This window comes from Labeo rohita, chromosome 22 (genome assembly GCF_022985175.1).
Source record: "Labeo rohita strain BAU-BD-2019 chromosome 22, IGBB_LRoh.1.0, whole genome shotgun sequence".
In the NCBI taxonomy this organism is placed as follows: domain Eukaryota; kingdom Metazoa; phylum Chordata; class Actinopteri; order Cypriniformes; family Cyprinidae; genus Labeo; species Labeo rohita.
The window spans coordinates 36,843,763-36,864,014 of NC_066890.1; the positions used below are offsets into that span (position 1 = coordinate 36,843,763).

General features: G+C 36.1%; 1 protein-coding gene across 1 annotated transcript; it reads left to right on the forward strand.

Moving 5' to 3' along the window:
- Window positions 1-298: 298 nt before the first annotated feature.
- Window positions 299-17,794, forward strand: krt222 (keratin 222). Its single transcript, XM_051095076.1, has 11 exons — window positions 299-359; window positions 2,984-3,120; window positions 3,252-3,453; window positions 9,257-9,339; window positions 10,119-10,272; window positions 11,673-11,921; window positions 12,890-12,994; window positions 15,171-15,391; window positions 15,633-15,814; window positions 15,962-16,064; window positions 16,282-17,794. The coding sequence occupies exons 3-11, from the start codon at window positions 3,256-3,258 to the stop codon at window positions 16,493-16,495; spliced, it is 1,509 nt and encodes a 502-aa protein (XP_050951033.1). The 5' UTR covers window positions 299-359; window positions 2,984-3,120; window positions 3,252-3,255; the 3' UTR covers window positions 16,496-17,794.
- The last annotated feature ends 2,458 nt before the right edge of the window (window positions 17,795-20,252 follow it).

Sequence of the window (20,252 nt, forward strand, 5' to 3'; positions counted from 1 at the left end):
AGCCACCTTGTAATTCAACTGCCGGACAGGTAGCCGCATGTCAGCAGTCATTACCTGTTTGTAATTACTTGCACTCCCATTTCAGACGACTCGTGAGACCACGTTGTTTTCTCATGGAGCAATGCCGGGGGGGCAGAACAGGTCGGACGGCATTCCCTGTCCCGTGAATTCTGTTCTGTGGTGTTCAGGCAACCAGATGCGTCGACACCCTAGAGCCAGATGTGTGGGGCGGGACGGGTGCAGCTAGACGGACTCTCACCTTACTGCGACTGCTACACTTCAATGACTCGTATCTGACGGGAAATCACCAGGGCAGGGACAGCGGAGGAGAAAGGGGTGGGACGGGCAAGGGCGTGTTGGTAAGTCAAATGGCTTTTGTTTTGTTTTCCTCTGATGATTGTGCTCTCTGAAGATGTAGCTGCGCAAACGTCATTTGGTTCGGTAGATCAAACGCAGTGAAACTGGCAGAGCATTTATCATCATGATGTTTGCGCAACTGCGTTTGTACATATAACTCTTATATAGTGTGTTTTGCTGAGTCAATAAGTCATTCTAGTTGCACCATTTGAGTTTGTATGCATGTTAGTTTTCTCCTTCATTAGTTTGTCTCAAAGTCTGCAAGTATTTTTTAATTCATTTAAGTGACCTTGTGCTTAACAGCATTTTCTCTGAAGTAACAGGCAGACAATTATTATGATATTATAAAAACACATGTAAATCACTTCCCAAAAGCAACTCCAGGTCAGATACAGAGAAAAAGTCTGCACAAGTCTTGCCTCCACATCATTGTGACAGGCCCATTTTATATAATTATATTATATTATATTATATTATATTATATTATATTATATTATTATACCAAAAATATATTTCTATTTTTACTTGTACCAGTGAATTTATTCAAGCTGATTGAATCACAAAAGCTGCGGCCTTCAAATTATTGGTTTGAGTAGGTGAGTGTGCATTATAATATTTAATAATAAAAAGTGTATTATTATTATTATTATTATATGTAGTGTTATAATATAGAATTTTTATATTTATACATATTTTTATACACACACACACACACACACACACACATAATTAAATGTATTTTTAAATTAAAAATGTAATTTCATATTAAAATATATACAACATATACAATATATTTTAGAAACAAAGAACATGTATATTACACTAATATTTTATAGTTTTTATATAAAATATGTATTATACATGTTAAAGTTTATTAAATTAAATATATAGAAATGGAATGTGTTATATTATTTAATGATAATCATCATTTGTATTATTTATTATTATTATATGTAGTTTTATAATATAGAATTTTATTTATTTATATATGTAACTTCATACATTTTATATATATATATATATATATATAAAATTAAATTTAAATTTTAATTAAATATGATATTTTATCTTATAAAATATATCTAATATATAAATATATACAATAGTATTAAAAATAAAAGAATATTATTAATATATATTACACTTGTATTTTGTAGTTTTTATATAACATTTATATTATACATGTTAGAATATGCTACATTAAATGTATATCATTTGAGTGTCCATTGTATTATTTAATAATAATAATACAAATAATAATTTATTATTATTATTATTATTATTATTATTATATTTAGTTTTATAACAGATAATTTTTATAATACATATGTCATTTTAAACAGTTTAATACAACAGTTTAATTAAAAAAATATTTTAAATTCAATTTCAAATTTCATATTATAAAATATATACCACATATAAATATATACAGTACATAGTAAAAACAAAGGACATATGTTTTGTAGTTTTTTTTTATATAAAATATGCATTATGCATGTTAGAATTGATTTAATTAAATGTATATAAATTGTGTCTGCATTATATTATTTAAAAATAATAATAAAATGTAGTTTTATAATATAGAATTTTATATTACATATGTAATTTTATACATATAAAATGAATTTGTATATTATATTGAATATGTATTATACATGTTAGAATTTGCTAAATAAATGTATATACATTGAGTGTACATTGTTATATAACAACAAAAACAATAATAATATATAAATGTATAAATAAATATATAAAATTACATTTAATTTTAAATTAAGTGTCCAATTTTATATGATAAAATATATATAAAATATAAATATACACAATACATTTAGGTATTATAAAATGTCATTTAAATTACACTTAAATTTTAATATAACACAATAATTAAACTAATAATTATATATATATATATATATATATATATATATACGTATATACATATATATTAAATACATAAAGCATTATACTGTATGTATTTATATATTGTATATTTAAATGTTACAAATATATATATATATATATATATATATATTTTTTTTTACAATTTATTCAATTATTAAAAAGTGAATGTAATACGTAACTATGGTTAAATAAATAAATTGCTTTTTTAGTATTAATTCAAAAGTTTACTACATTGCTTGAAATCGTAAGCCCTGTCTCATCTCCTCATTTACAATATTAAAACCCATAGATGTGTGCATAGCCCAGACAAAATAAAGTACAGTCAACGTTCCCCTCTGCACGGCGGCTGCTGCTTTCTCCTCTAACACAAATGCAAAAATGTTTTTGCTAATCTGCATGATTTTAGTGAAGCGCTCAAGCTGCAAAGCACTTTGTATGTTGTAAGTATGCCCTGAAGCTCTGAGACATGCCTGGACGTCTCTCATCTGTACCGAAGACGAGTTCAACTAGACAGAAAAAACGATTAGGTAGAAGATACGAATGCTAGAATCACACATATGCAAACACCCTATGGCGATACAAACCAACTGCACGCAATATGAGCCACGAAAGCCGGCGCAAACAAAAACACGCCAAATCCTTTACAACTCTACAACACAAATGGACTTTGACCTGTGCAGTGTGTGACTGTGTGTTAATGTGTCCGTTGTCCCTAATCCAGGATCAGCGTTTACATAAGCACCAGTAAAACCCGTGACACAAATTGTGGCCTGTTGCTTTTCACCTACGCACGAGGCCGGCGGGACCCTGGTGGGCCCCTCGTTCCCGTTCCACACCCCCAGTACCCCGAGGACTGAGGTAAGGCCTCGTCCCAGTCCGTAGGAGCCACGTCGACGGTCGTATTCATGCAAAATATTTACTCTGTAAACACCCGGTTGTCTTAGACGTGGCAGGACGGGCTCTGAGACATTTCGTTTCGTTTCGTCTAGGCCCATGGAGGGATTCGAAGAGCCGAAATTGGCCCTGAGGGGCCTGAACGAACGTCTGAAGGGGTTCCTGGAGCACGTGAATCAGTTGGAGCGGACCAACGGCGAGTTGGAGGAGCAGATCGCGGAGTGGGGATTGAGGAACGTGGCTCCGCTGCGGGACAGGAGCGACAAGGAGGCGCTGGCACAAGAACTGCGAGCTCAGGTGAATTTTTCGTGCTCATTACCTGCCCTGTTTTCTGTTGTCTTGCCTGGCACATTATGTTTAATGTCCTGAGGAGCTTTTCATGTGACCCTGAAAAACCCCTCACACTGGCTCTGAGGTTATGAGTCTAATTAAGACATTAAATGCATGTTTTTTCTCAAATGCATCGTCTTCTGTAGTGTTTCTTAATTCAGCCCCTGGGGGCCCTGCTGCACATTTAAGGTGTCTTGGTATGTCGACACACCCAAATCAGGCCTTAGAACTTTAGACAATATTTTAAATCAGGTGTTTTGGATAAGAGGCATCAAAAATGAGCAATTCTGGTGGCCCTTAGGAGTTGGTCAGACCCAAAATCTGTGCAGCAGATGATGCAAGATGATGAATATGTGCGCTATGTCATACAATGTGTTTTGCATACTATTTTTAATACTGTTTAGCAGTACGCACAGTATCCTGTACTGTACCACTCATTGGTGTAGTTTGCCATATGACTATTACCTTTGACTTCATAATTAGATGCATAAGTAATATACTAAGAATATGTTTGGAACAGCATACTACTCAATACTACTCAAACTGGTTTTAGTATATAGTATGCATACTGTGCAGCATGTAATAATTGAATGACATCTGTTTACGGTTAAATGTATATATTATGCCATACTATTCTGTTTGCATACTATTTTGAATACTCTTTTGCAGTATGCAAAGTGTGCTGTTGTGCACTACTCATTATTTATGCAGTATGCATTATGATAATGATATGATATTATGTGATATACTATACATTATGATATTATGTGATATACTAAGCACACTACTTTTTGCACTGTATATGCATGCAGTAATCAGATGATATAATACAATACTACTGTACTACACATAATTACGTAAAAAAGTATGAGTAGTGTGCAGTATGTTAATTGTCTAAAGTATGCCAATATTCCATATAGATGCAATATTTAGTTTGCAAACATGTTTGATACTAAGGATATGTCTTTAATAGCATACTACCACACAACACATGCGATTTTTGTAGCATGCAGTACATAGATAGTGAGATAAAAAAATTGTATTAGACAGCAATGTATCATGTAAATTAGCATGATTATTTTGGCATACTATATTTAGCACATTGTGAGCCGTACGTCATATACAACATACTAATATTCAATTCCGAACATGGCCTAAAACCAATATGACCTGCTTGAGTCTTATTGACTAGCAGTTTGTGTTAGTATTATCTGTACAAACACATACACATTCACTAGTAGCATTACTAATTTATTTTATCCCCTTTTAAATACATTATATATGAGAATGACTTTCACTAACAAAGACAATGATTAACTGTATATTATGCTGTCACAATGACACATGAATCATCAAAATGGCAGCCAGCCAGTCAAAATGTGCTAAGCTAATATAACACGCCATGAGAAAAAACACAACCTTCCACCAGCCTTTAGAAAGTCATTCTGCAGATAAACACGCAATTCAGAGTTTGTGAAAATGTCTCATCAAGTCAACAGCAAAGAGGGATAATGGTTAATACTGAGTCCAGTGCATTGCATTGTGGGAAATACAAACAAAAGTTTTGTTCTGGAGTTCTGGTTTATACTGCACATATTTAGTAGATCAGCCGAGGATAGTGACATAAAAATCACATACTGTGCATAGTAGACATAATATATTCTTCTGAAATAGTATAGATAGCATGCTAATATGCTAGTTGGAACACTTCAGACACAGCCAAGTTTTTAGGCTTTTAATTTTAGGTTTGTAATTAGAACCATACTATATAATTGAGTCTAAGGATGTTCAAAATGCAATATTAGTGTACTACTTATATTATTTCTGCAATACGTAGTATTGGAACTTTGTAGAGCGTGCCAATATATTGCATTCATGCAATAATTACATGACAAACTATATATCTGAATCTAAGAATGCGTTTATATTAGTGTACTACTCATACTATTTATGCAGTATGTAGTATGTATGCCAATATTCTGTATGCATGCAATAATTAAATGACATGCTATATATGTTTAAAATTAAGGATATGTTCAGAATCCCATACTATCATACTCTGCATACTGTGTTTGCAGTTTGCAATATGTAAACATTTTAAATTCAAGGTTTAGGATTTGTTTGTTCTCTACTACTCTTATACTACTTTTTTTGCATCCTGTTTTGCCTACTCTTTAATACTATTTTGAAGTATGCACTAGGTACATTATACTGGGTACAATATGCATGCAGTATGCTATATTTGAGACTAAGGATGTATTTAGAATGCTATACTATCTACTGCTATGCTATCTTAATACTCATACTATTGTTGCACTACACTTTATAAGATACTAAGAATACGTTTGGAATGGCACCCTGCTCATACAGTTTAATAATAATTTTAGTAATGACATTATTTATTTAAGATTAAGAGCAATGTTCATTATGGTATACTATTTTTGCATATTATTTTCAATAATCTTTTGCAGTCTTTTCTTTCTCTTTTCTTCTTTTTCTTTTTTTTTCAGTATGCACAGTATACTGTTTAGTACTGCTCATACTCATTTATGCAGTATGCATTATGATAACTTTGAATATTTTGTTTCAGTCAGTATTTAGATGGAATACTATATATGCTACTTAGAAAATGTTTGAAATGGCATACTACCATACTACTCATACTATTTTTAGAATACAGTATGCGTACTGTGCTGCATGTAACAAGTCTATTAATTCTGTTTTCAAAATTAAGAATATGTCGTTGTGGCATACTATTGTTACTATGTTATGTTGAATACTCTTTTGCAGTATACAACGTATACTGTTCTGAACTACTCATACTATTTATGCAGTATGCATTATAGTACCTTTGAATATTCAGTTTCAGTCAATAATTAGATGTCATTTTATATATGATACTAAGAAAATGTTTGGAATAGCATACTACTATACTACTGTAGTATATTAACTTTGTAGAGTGTGTCAATATTCTGCATGCATGCAATAATTAGATGACAAACTATGTATTTGAATCTAAGAATTAGTTCATTATGTCATATTAGTGAAATAATCATACTATTTAAGTGTAATAATCATACTATTTATGCAGTGAATAGTATTTTAGCTGTATGCATGCTATAATTAGATGGCATACCATATATTTAAGATACAATATTCATGCAGTAATTAGATGGCATGCTGTAATTTACTCTTGACATTACTCTTTTGCATGCTATTTCTTTAAAACTCTTTTTCAGTATGTACAGTACAATCCATGCAGCAAATAGAGGCATTGCAAGACATTTTAATAATTTAATAATTCATAATTCAAGATGAATGATTTGTTTGTTATGGCATACTACTCTTTTTGCATGCTATTTTGCATACTCTTTAATACTATTTTGAAGTATGTACTATGTACATTGTACAATATGCAAACAGTAATTAGTTGGCATCCTACATTTGAGACTAAGCATGTGTTTAGAATTCCATACTATCACACTACTCATTCTATTTTTGCAGTATACAGTATGGATATACTGTACAGGTTTTAATTACATAACATTCTATACTCAAGATGAAAGATTTGTTTATTATGGCATGCTACTCTTTTGCATGCTATTCAGTATACTTATTAATACTCTTTTCCAGTATACACTATGTACAGTCCATGCAGTTATTAGATGGCACTATATGTTTAAGACTAAGGATATGTTAAGAATGCCATACTACTATACTACTCAAACTATTTTTGCAGTGTACAGTATGCAAACTGTGCATCATTGCATGACATTAAATTCAAGATCAATGATTAGTTTGTTATGGCATACTACTCTTTTTGCATGCTATTTTGCATACTCTTTAATACTATTTTGAAGTACGCACTGTGTACATTGTACAATATTGCAGATGAAAGGTTTGTTCATTATGGCATACTACTCTTTTGCATGCTATTTTGCATACTCATTGAAACTGTTTACCAGTATGTACTATGTACAGTATACTTGGTACAATGTGCATGCAGTATTAGATGGCATACTATATATTTAAGACTAAGGATACATTCAGAATGCCATACTGCTATACAACTCATACTATTTTTGCAGTATACAGTATGTAAACTATTTAGCATTGCATGACATTTTAAGGATTAATGATTTGTTTGTTATGGCATACTACTTTTTAGCATACTATTTTGCATACTCTTTAATACTATTTTGAAGTATGCACTATGTACATTGTACAGTATTGAAGATGAAAGGTTTGTTCATTATGGCATACTACTCTTTTGCATGCTATTTTGCATACTCATTAAAACTGTTTACCAGTATGTACTATGTACAGTATACTTGGTACAATGTGCATGCAGTATTAGATGGCATACTATATATTTAAGACTAAGTATACGTTCAGAATGCCATACTACTATACTACTCATACTATGTTTGCAGTATACAGTATGTAAACTATTCAGCATTGCATGACATATTAAGGATTAATGATTTATGGCATACTACTCTTTTTGCATACTATTTTGCATACTATGTATATTGTACAACATGCAAGCAGTAATTAGTTGGCATGCTACATTAGAGACTAAGGATGTGTTCAAAATGCTATACTATTATACTACTCATACTATTTTTGCAGTATACACTATGTATAGTATACTGTACAGCTTATAATAATTACATAAGATCCTATATTCAAGATAAATATAGATGATTTGTTCATTTTGGCATACTACTCTTTTGCATACTATTTTACATACTCATATTTTGATTTTTCATTATGGCATGCTTCTCTTTTGCTTACTATTTTGCATACTCATACTCGTACTGGGTACAATATGCATACAGTAATTAGATGGCATACTATATATTGAAGACTAAGGATACGTTCAGAATGCCATACTACTATACTACTTATACTATTTTTGCAGTATACAGTATATAAACTGTGCAGCATGCAATAATTACATGACATTTTTATATTCATTGATGTTCATTATGACATACTACATTTTTGGATACAATTTTGTATAGTCTTTTTAATCGACTAAGGTTTGCAGTCTGGTGGTTTGAATTCTGTGGGACTAACAGGTATTTTAATTGACTACCACATGGCTGTTAACCAGATGCTTAACACCTGTGCTTCCTAAAAACCTTCCAGTGCCTGTGGCCATACTGACTTGCGAAAGATTGTTAATCCTTTTAGTACCTCGGGGTCGGCTTTCGCATCTGACTTGATCTTTGACCCTAATGTAATAATAGCCTGCTTAAAGATTTGCAAAAATGCAGATAACACAGTTTAAAACTTCCTTGTGTTGTTTTATGTGACAGATAGCTAACTACTTTATGTGCTCTGGGGGGAAAAAAAACAATCAATCCGTCAAGATACAATCAATGCATTGAGCAATATGCACAATGGACATTAAGTGAAAAATCCTGGGAGCGTTTAAGTCTTCATAACTTCCTTCAGTAGTGGTATTTTCATAAACTAAGTCTGTCAATCAGTAGACAGGCAGAAAAACTGCATGCTGATGCACACCTACATACATACACCCTGATCTTTCACGCTGAGAATTCAGAAATGATTTTTTGTTCCCATGATTAGATGGGTGTTGACAGCCATTTATCTTCAACGAGCCTTGTACATTCCTAATAAGTTTTGTTTCACAATTTTGATCAAATTGCCCCAGAGGGTAATTTCTGCCCACAAGCAATTATAATGTACTTTATCTTGATTTTTCCTGCTAATTCTCCTTCTTATATGTTTGTTTTGGCAGGTTAGGATGATCATAATGGAAAATGCAGAAGTTTTGTTACAATCCAATGCAGTAAAACTCAAGGCAGCATATTTAAAGACCAGGTTAGAAACTTTCAGTAACTTTTTTTTTAGTTAAAGGTCAAGTAGTTTGCATTTCGGGATACACTACCCAACCCAGTGTGTTCTGTAACTTGTCCAAATGTTGCATGCCAGAAAATTTGCATACTGTGCAGTGTATTCAGAATACAGTCTCCATTCCATGCCAATAGAATATTTCACCCAAAACAACAAAATGTTGTGATTTGAACATCTGATCGCCCTCTTGTGGTGGGAAACAGCAAGTGCCTGGAAACAACAGCGAAGGCTTGATAATGAATTAATTTAAATAAATTGACCAATATGACACATCATCTATTACATGAGGTGGAAAGTTCTCAGATGGACAATTTTCCTAGAAAGTCAACGCTTTGGTTATATATGAGCGTTTTTTAAATAATTGTGGGTGTGCATTGACAGTGTTTGTTTAAACGTGAAACATGAAATAATTATGACTCATTTTTCAATTTAAAAAAATGTGTTGATAAAAATACGTCAGCGTTTGATTGTGTACTTTCACTGTAAGTGTGTTTCTGTCAGCACTTTCTTTGGTATGTTTATATAAACTAAATAAGGATTTTTCCTAAATTAGGAATCAGTAGAACTGAACCTGTATTTAATGCAGAAAATATTTAAGGTGGTGTTTCCTCAACAGGGGTTTTAGGAAATCAAAAACATGTTTTATTTTTAAATGTGTTTTCATTTTAAAAAGCTTTATATAAATACAAATGTAGTCCATTGCATGTCTTTCATTTAGATATCTAAGTATGCGTATGTGTGTGTAGGTGTGAGACCGAGGAGAAACTCCGTCTCCTAAAAGAGCAGGAGATGTCACAGCTGAAGCTAAAGAAGAAAGAAGTGGAAATGGCCAACACTCTCTTGGAAAAGCAGCTTTATGAATCCCAAAATGAGCTACAGCAAATCATGGAGGAACATGAGGTGGAGACACAACTGTTTGGTCGAATGTCAGTTAGTGATTGTGGCTAATTGTGCAATTGTGTGCCACTGTGCATGTGGTGTTCTGTCACTCATATTAAGCATTTAACGAGAGAAACCTTGACGTCTGTCTTTAGTAAAAATACTTGTTGAAAATGTTCCCTAATGTCTTAACGCCAAGTTGCGGTTAGCCTCGAGGAAAGGGTGTGTGTGGGGAATGGTGGATCTGATCTTACAGAACCTTCAATTATAATGTAAGACATTATTTTTTTATAGATTTTGCTAGTAATACAGTGTATTTGGACATCTTGTGTCCTTTTCATTTGTGCACAATTATTACCCTGATAGCACACATACATCACAGAGACGTCTATTTGCACAGAGACGTCTTTTACATCTGCAAGACATATTTAGTGTTTGCTCATCTGCACTACGTCTATTGGACGTTTCCTGTCAGATGTCAAATAGACGCATATTAGATGTCTTTTAAGATGTTTATGATTTAGAATGTATGTAAAACTGACATTTTACAGACGTCTGTCAGACGTTTGTATACAGCAGATGCTTTCCAGATCAAGCGACCTTTAACAGACATCTTGCAGACGTACATGTGTTATCTGGGTATCTGCGCAAATAGTAAAGACATCCCAGTAGTATCTGCAAGAGGTCTATTAAAGATCACTTGATCTGGAAAGCATCTGCTGTGTACAAACATCTGACAGACATCTGTAAGATGTCAGTTTTACATACATTGTAAATCATAAACATCTTAAAGACATCTTATAGACGTCTATTTGACATCTGATAGGAAACGTCCTATGGATGTATTGCAGATGAGCAAACACTTGAAAAAATACATCTTGTAGATGTCAAACAGACGTCTCCGTGATGTACGTGTGCTATCTGGGATAGCTTTGGCGCAACCAATGCGCTAATTTTTATTTATTTATTTTTTGACCAATTTGACCAAACTGTTTGTCGCCAACAAAACCAAAAAGTTGACTGAGAAAAAAAAGGCAGATATCGGTATTCATACACTGTTGTAGTTGCTTCAATTTGTCAGTAACAAAGTTTCACCCCCAGTGTAAGTAGCTCCTTAAGAATGAACTGTTTCAATTGATGTGAACTGATCTTTAGCATTACTTTTCTGAGGAAAAGCAACATCCATCATGTTTATATAACCTCACCCTGAATAGGGAGGCCAAATATTCAATGAATGCAAGTACGGACAAATTAATTTAGGTTGTAGATGTCAAATTGAGACATTGTTGTCATTTTGGACTCGGGAATAAGTGTTTTCATCAAAGATGAAGGAAATTTGAATTCCTCATGAGAGGATCCCTTTAAATTCTCCTCTTCCTCCCTCTCATTTTCCACCCCCTCTCTCTCTCGTTGGCTGACAGAGAGAGCTGGATCAGCACCAGTGGCGAGCAGTAGAGGAGTGTGATAGAGTGCTAGCGCAGGTTGCTGCAGGAGAGGATGGCAGAGGAATGGATCTCTCCCGGACCAGCACCCAGTGCGACCACTCCAGCCCAGCCCAGAGCAGCCCTGACTCAGCCACACCACCAAATTCAGCCCCAGGCTCTTGCCCCACTTCACAGAGAAGGCCCCGAAAGGATGAGACCAGCCCCACAGCTGCGTTTCCGCCACAGGTATGAGTATTCGCCCTCTCTCTCCTTCAAACACTCTCTACGGTCTGCTGGCCAGGGCACTGCAGAGCGGTCATACTGTGTGTGTGTGTGTGTGTGTGTGTGTGTGTGTGTGTGTATGTGAGTGTGTGTAAGTGAAAAGACTGCTAGGCATCCATTATTACTCAAAACAGAATTAGGGATGTCAATCCTATTGAGCATAACCATCATCAGTTCTCTGTTCTCATCAGTAGGTGATTCTTTATTTGTCTCCCAGTGTGCTTGAGCAGAATTTATACCCTCGCAGAAAAACATGGGCCATCAGCCTCGTAACTCTCCTTGAAAAACAACAACACACTGCAGCTTGTCTTTACAAATGCCTACCATCTTGGTACAATGGTAAATTAAAAGAATCAAGACAATGGTGCTCCAAGGTACTTGGTAGGTGTCCAAAAGTATTCTGGTGCCATTGAACATGGTCCAAAAAACAAGGTATTACTATGGTACATGTTCCAAAACTGAAAAACATGGTAACACCAAAGTAAACAGAGTAATAAGTACTGTTCAATAAGACTTTTGGAACAAGACATGCATATGCATAACACATGCATATAATTTTCCATTTCTTTGGAACTGTGCAGTCATTCCTATCAGATCGAGACTGAACTGATTCCTAGACTGATATACGTCAACTCAGACCACAATAGCATAGTTTTCTTTAGTGTGATCTACTAATACTCACTGACATCCCTTTTAGCACATAACTTAATTTTGGGGTGTAAATCATGGATAATTAAATAAATATTCCAGAGAAGCGATGCATTAAAGTCATTTTACGATGAGTATGAGGTATCCAAAGGCACGGTGTGATGAAACCTCAATGGTAAGCAATACGAAAAAGGCTCAAATACATATCGAGATTTATTGTACTCTGTGGTATTCTTATGTATACACTGTGTGATGTGATGATGATTTTTTTTTTGTGTGTGAAGGTGAGAGCAGGTGACGAGGCCTTGAAGGAGGCACGAGCCGAGCTCGCGGAGGCCAGAAAGCGGTGGCACCGTCTGCAGGTGGAAATCGAATCGCTACATGCCTTGGTGCGTTTGGTTCCCACAGACATGCCCACAGACACACCCAGACGCACACACTTCAATTCAGAAACATGTAGACACACCTAAACACACACACACTGTTGAACCCATTCCACCTTAATACATAATACTCCAATTAGAATAGCACTTATTGCTACACAGGGCATATACAGGTTTTAATTTCTGCCAGAACAAGCCAGATCTGAATCTGGCACCTCTGTAATCCGTTAACTGTACATTAACACTTGGCCTCTAGGGAATGGACTACAGATCCCTGCTGGATTTGTCGTAACTCATTGTTCCGATACCTCGTAATATAAATTATATATCGTAATATAAAAATAAAATAATATATCAAGTACTGCGGATAACCACAAATTGTTAACAAATACTAGTTTTGTCATAAAATATTTTGGTACTACATTGAAGGTGCCATGTTATACAAGTTAAGCCTTGGAAATCTAATCCATGTCCTTAGTGTTGGTAGAGCCATGTTCTGCCACTTGATCCCCAGTTCATGAACTATAGAATTATTGGGATTATTGTGTCCTTGATCAAGATACTATATGATAGTGGTGTTGTGGATAAAACTCGAGGCTGATGCTCCACAAAGCATGACTCACATTGCACTTCCATTGCACCTTTGAGCCAACATCTGAATCACAGATTTATCCAGTAGTTCATTGTCACTTTCTGGAACACTGTTGGTTTGATCTGTGCAATGAGGAATCCTTGAGTCATCACCACGGTGTCAAGCTTTTCAGCTCCAGGTTCATTCAGGGGGTTTGACAAACACCATCCAAGATGAGCCATCATTAGTGTGCAAGGCACCTAATCCCAGATTGGTCAAGGGCAGGGGTAGGCAAGTTCAGTCCTAGAGAACCGCAGTCCTGCAGAGTTCAGCTTCAACCTCAAAAAAAAAAAACTTACCTGCCTATAGCCTCAGTAATCCTGAAGACATTGATTAGCTTGTTCAGGTGTGTTTGATTAGGGTTTGAGCTGAACTCTGCAAGACTGTGGCTGTCTAGGGCCAAACTTGCCAACCCCTGGTCCAGGGGGATTGACCTGTAAAATGAGCCTTCATCAGTGTGCAAGGCACCTAATCCCAGGTTGGTCCAGGGCTGGGGTAGGCAAGGTCGGTCCTAAAGAGCCGCAGTCCTACAGAGTTAAGCTTCAACCCTGGAAAAAAAACCCTCACCTGCCTATAGCATCAGTAATCCTGAAGACATTTATTAGCTTGTTCAGGTGTGTTTGATTAGGGTTGGAGCTGAACTCTGCAAGACTGCGGCTCTCAAGGACCAAACTTGCCTACCCCTGGTCCAGGGGGACTGACCTTGTCAAACATGATAGCATCACATGGATCATCATCGAACGCAATTAAAGGGGAAGAAAACACACCACTCAAGTGACTTGACTTAAATGGAAGATGACTTGCCTGCTTGTGGCCACGGTCCTCTATATCCAATGCCATTCCATCAACCTTTGAGATTAATTCAATCATCGACCCATTCTCTAAACCAGGGCTGGGCAACTACGGTCCTGGAGTCCAGTGTTCTGCAGAGTTTAGCTCCATCACTAATTAAACACAACTGCCTGTAGCTTTCTAATAATGTTGAAGACACTGATTAGTTTGTTCATGTGTGTTTGATTAGGATTGGAGCTAAACTCTGCAGGACAGTGGCCCTCCAAGACCAAAGTTGCCCAGTCCTGCTCTAAACCAATTGTCCTATGTAGGGTCACAGGGATTCTTGAGCCTATCCCAGTGTCTCTGGGTGTAGGGTAAACCTGGAGATGTTGGTAATCAGTAACAATTGTTTTATCCCACCAGGAGAGGAGTCTCCAAAGCCAGTCATCAACCCATTTTCTAAACCAGGGCTGGGCAACTTCGGTCCTGGAGTCCAGTGTCCTGCAGAGTTTAGCTCCAACCCTAATCAAACACACCTGCCTATACATTTCTAGTGATCTAGAAGAGACTGATTAGCTTGTTCATGTGTGTTTGATTAGGGTTGGAGCTAAACTCTGCAGGACAGTGGCCCTCCAAGACCAAAGTTGCCTAGTCCTGCTCTAAACTAATTGTCCTATGTAGGGTCACAGGGATTCTGAGAGCTATCCCAGTGTCTTGGGATGTAGGGTGAACCTGGAGATATTGGTAATAAAAAACAATTCTGTTTTATCCCACCAGGAGAGGAGTCTCCAAAGCTCCCTACACCACACTCAGCTCCAGTACTCTGTGCAGCTCAAGGATCTGTCCCGTTCTGTCAGGAGTTTGGAGTCTGAGCTAGAAACTGTGCGGGAGGGTCTGGAAATCCAGAAGCAGAACCATAGCCAGCTTCTCAACACCAAGATGAGGCTGGAGAGAGAGATTGCAACTTATAGGAAACTCCTGGAGCATGAGGAGGGCAGGTAGGGGACAGATAGATTTACTGTATTTGTTTAAGCAATAAAACCGTTAGCACACGCTCAAACTTGCATCATATCTTTTATGCAACTCCAAAGTAATACACTGGAATTTTGTCAAGGTTGTTGGCATTGGCTTTGAGCCCTTGATGTTATGAACAGTCAGTCAACCTAAAGAGGTTTGTAATTTAGCACTGAAGTGTGATCTTGAATCAAACCTGCTTCTTCTTCATCTCTTAAACCATAGGTTTCTGAACTCAGATGGTCGGTCTCTAAAGCTGAAGCCATGGAAGGGGTCAGTTCCTGCTCCAGAACAGAATGGCCTGCCCAACGGATGTGACGAGGATATCGAGGAGCCGTTCTTCTCTGAGAAAACTCCAAAAATAAGCCAGGCCCTTCAGCGGCAGCAGAGCCTTGTCATCCTCTCAGGTGAGGATGATGTCAAAACACCCTCAAATAAATTTTCCAACCTAAAACGGGCACTGAAATGCATCTTGTTTGAGTCATTCTCAACAACTGGCTAGTTATTACAACTGCAAGACGTTGTGCAACTCTGTGTTTGTGTTTTTCGTCCAGAACCAGTCAAAAACAAAGATGGGGAGATCTGTACTGTGAAGACTCAGGAGATTCTGGAAGGAAATGTAGTGAGGGAGAGTGCTGAAGGTCACGGAAATGTGGAGTGAGTTTACATAAACGTATTTACTATCATTGCTTAGCTATAATGAAGAACCATAAACATTTCACACCTTAAGGACAATATCTTGATGTGTTTGATTTTGCATGTGGCTTCGCAGGCAATAAAATTGTGATGGAACTTTTACATCACCATTTTTTGCACCAGAGATTGTGTAATGCAAATTTTCTTGCTTATTATTTCACTTTTTGTGTGTTTATAGGACTGAGAAAATTGACAAGGTGATCAGGCAATGGGAAGGATCATTCTTTAAAGGAAATCCCAAGCTGAGGAAGAAATCCGTGTCTCTGCGTTTCGACCTTCACATGGCTGTAGCAGACGAGGGTTGCAGCCAGACAAAACAGGACAGTCTCCCTAACGTGGAGGTCCGTCTGGTCATGAGACGGTCTCGCAGCATACCCACTTTTGCCCAGTGATGTCGTAATGCTACCACACCACTGTTGTGACATCACCATGCTACCACATCACAACTGTGACCTCACAATGCTACTGCATTACAATTAAGTAGTGGTGACCACGTCTCAATGTCTCGGCGGCTAATAAAAAGCGAATCACTTTAGTGACGTCATAGAACTTTTGCCATTTGAACGGAAAAAAGCGACACGTCATCAGTAAAGCGTTCGAAAACAAACTCAAATTGCTTTTATGATTGTAATGAACTCATGCACATAAAGCTACTTTAAGTAAATTAATTTGTAGTTGGTTTATTTTACTTCAGACTTAGATGTTTGAAGATAAATGGGGAGTACGAACGTCTTGCAGTGTTTCAGATTTCGTACGTTGTGACTTTAGAGTGTGACGCTCTTTGTGGACGCTCTACTGCCACATTATTGATTATTAGCACATACTACGTTACTGAAAACATAAAAACTGTTGGTTTGTGAAAATGTGTATAGTTTATACATCTATAGAGCTGAAGCTTAAGTCTCAGTGGGAAATGGCCAATGTGGATACGGAGATTTCACATTCAATGCAGCGTAACAAAAGATGCCTTATTGCGTTTTGACAAATGTTACTGGAACAAATTTTACACTCCAGTGAACGCTAAAGGGGTATCAGGTTCAGGTTCTGCAGGAGGCTGTACCGTGAACCAAAACAAAATATTGCGAAATTTACAAGTGTAGCAAAAATCAGCAGCCAAAAAAAAAGATTATTGTGAAACGATGTACTGTCCTCACAATATTGCCTGCATGAAGGTGTACAGAATGACTAGCAGTCTATCACTGCAGAGAGAATAAGATGCTAAATGTAAAATGTTGACTATGAACTTCTCTACTACTTACACTCGCCTATAAAAGTTACATTGCTTTGTATTACGGATGCATATAGTTCACGCTTCATTTAAAGCGCAAATACTGTGTCTTCCAATCAAAAATTATGCAGGATTGTTCAGAAAACTTGAAATGATTATACTTCAACAACCAAAAAAAAAAAAAAAAGATATATATGCATATATTAATCTGATTTATTTACACGCCCATTATGTTCTACCTCTGATGGTTGTTGTACTGTAAATATATGGGGTTCTTCATGATGCAACAAAGAAATGGATACATATGCACATATTTAATTTAAAGTTTTATTGAATCTATATCCCTGAAATATGATTATGTCACCTTACAGGTTTAGTTACTGCTTTGTTTCTTATGTAATGCATTTAGTGTCACACAGGATAACTTTTCAAGTTCCATCTTCTATCCACTTACTCTAAGAAATGTTAAGAGAAATTACACCACATGCACTGGTAAAAAATGACAATTTCATATGCACTTTAATGGATTAAAATCAAAGCATTGCTAAGTTTCTGATTTTTCTCTGTATTCAACATTTTTCCTCAGATGACTTTTGCTTTTGTGAAACATACCTTTTTTTCTTTTTTTGTATAATATCCATAGCTGTGCCCTGCTGAGTGATTCGGCTTATACACTGAATGACAGGTGCTAATAAAGCTATTATTATTTCCAGATGAGCTATTTATGTTATGAGCAAAGCTGTCTAAAGACATTTCAGTATATAGACCACAGTGCCTGGAAAACTAGCACACAACACGGACGTCCCAGTTAAGCCTGGAATAGATTGTAACAGAACAAAAATGACATGAAAAATAATATTCTCAGGTTTCATAGATAATGGCGTACAAAACCAATTATTTTGCATAATCATTAAACCAAGCAGGCTGTGTTAGTGTTATGTTAAAAATTGTGAGAAATGCAAGACCAAAGCTTAACAGAGCTTTTTTTTTTTAAATGCTAATGTAAACAGCGTGTGGCAAACTGGTGTCTAGACGTCTCAGTAAATTGTTCATTTACTTTTTTAATTAACAGCAAAGTAGTGAGTCGAAGTAATTGGTGTCTAGCCTATATTTTAATGCTATATCCTGATGATTAGCATGTGTTAGGCTGTGGTGCTAATGTGTGGGTGATTAATGTTACAGGATGATCGTTAATTAAATTAATCGCAAGTCCATTCTGAACCACTTACTTGAGAACAAAGCTGTCTGAAGCAGATCCAAACATTTCTCCTCAACTTCACAAGGACATTCTTTCCACACTTGGCAATAGGATCTTCATAGTGTTGTACATAAATAATGTTTAAAATATTATAATTGTTTGCATTTTATGATGAAAATATGAGTGATGCTACGTTGTTTTGGCTAATTGCCATGGTATTTCAGTGTATGAAGAAAAGGTGAATGCCGCTCCCTAGTGGTCATTTATAAACTCGCAGGCCACACATAAAAGTTTCCCTACTCTTTGTGAAGTATTGTATACTTTAAGTGCGTACTAAATTTGATGAACAACACTTCCGTCACGAAAATTAACCATGTTTTTTTTATATATATACAGTAAAGGTAATGATTTTTGGCGTATTGATTACCATTTGTATAACCACAGGTTTACTACAAATACCATGGTTAATTTGGAGTTACCATGGTTTAACTATAGTAACCATGTTTTTGGTTTTATTTGTAGTAAAACCTTAGGTATGCACATACATTAGCATACATCATGTTGGCATTGTAGCCTTCGTTGACGTATAATGTGCTAACAACTGCGAAAACAGCAAAATTCTACAACTTTACCACAAAGAATGACAATTGTTAAGGACTTTTAGCACTCTTAGCTCATTAGCTATTCGCTATTGTGTGTTTTCCCGCATGTGGCATTATGGGATACCGAAGTTTGGGAATCGAACAGATGCAGATTTTTGCCTAGCCCTACCGTTTCAGGAAAGTCAATTGTATTATTGCTACTGGATCCTATTAACATTTCTCTATTTGAACTCGCACATTTAGCTCCAAATAAGTTGTTTTTCTCTGTTTTAAGTCTTTCGTCCAGCTCTTTGTGTTTATTAAAGCGCTATTTTTGTTCTATATGAACGCTTTTATCCATCTATTAAAGGTTTTATGGTCAAATTGTATTTATTACACTTGGAGCATTGACTAAATTCTGTGCTGTAGCTGTAGTAATCATTTTTTGCTAGCTGTAGCTGCTGATTAAAAAAACAAAACAAACAAACAGCTAAAACCAGCTTAAGCTAGTTGGTCTTAGTTGGTTTATGATGGGGGTAGCTGGTTTTAGCTGGTCTCTCAGCCTGACTAGCTCTATGACCAAGCTGGAAGACAAGCTTAAACCAGCCAACCAACTTAGGCTGGTTTTAACTGGTTTTTCATCATGGTAAGAATATGTATTTCTTTTCATGAGAGTATTAAACAAATAATTATGAAAAATAAACTGTTCCTGTGTATTTGGCTGGACATAGGTCACACTGAAGCCATATAAGCTCATCTGATCCCTGAAATTTGGCAGAGATTTTAGATTTTAGCTTGCAGCCAGGAATGGCATTTCTGTGTGAATCTGAGCGTCCGTGCTTGCGCATTTCCAAGTGTATACACAGTTATTCATGTTTTCATATTCCAGGCTTTTGTGTAGCTTGGAAATTCAATACTTTGCGTGCAGGAAGTTGGTTATCCACTTATCCGGACCAATAATTGTTAATACGAGTGCGTGTGGAGGTGTGAGTGTACCTACCAACACAGCTGAATAAACACACACATCCAAACAGGCCCAAGCGCACAGTGCCATCTCTATACCCCATAATCCACCTGTCTTTTTCTAGAAAGCACTGACTCAATTTTTGGATCTGGTTTTCATGACAAAGCGAATGTCCTCT

Bases quoted from the DNA above. Each gene is read 5' to 3' on its own strand.
- krt222 (XM_051095076.1), top strand. From the start codon at position 3,256: ATGGAGGGATTCGAAGAGCCGAAATTGGCCCTGAGGGGCCTGAACGAA. The intron at 3,454-9,256 runs GTGAATTTTTCG...TTGTTTTGGCAG, and splicing joins CACAAGAACTGCGAGCTCAG to GTTAGGATGATCATAATGGA. The intron at 15,815-15,961 runs GTGAGGATGATG...TTTTTCGTCCAG, and splicing joins GAGCCTTGTCATCCTCTCAG to AACCAGTCAAAAACAAAGAT.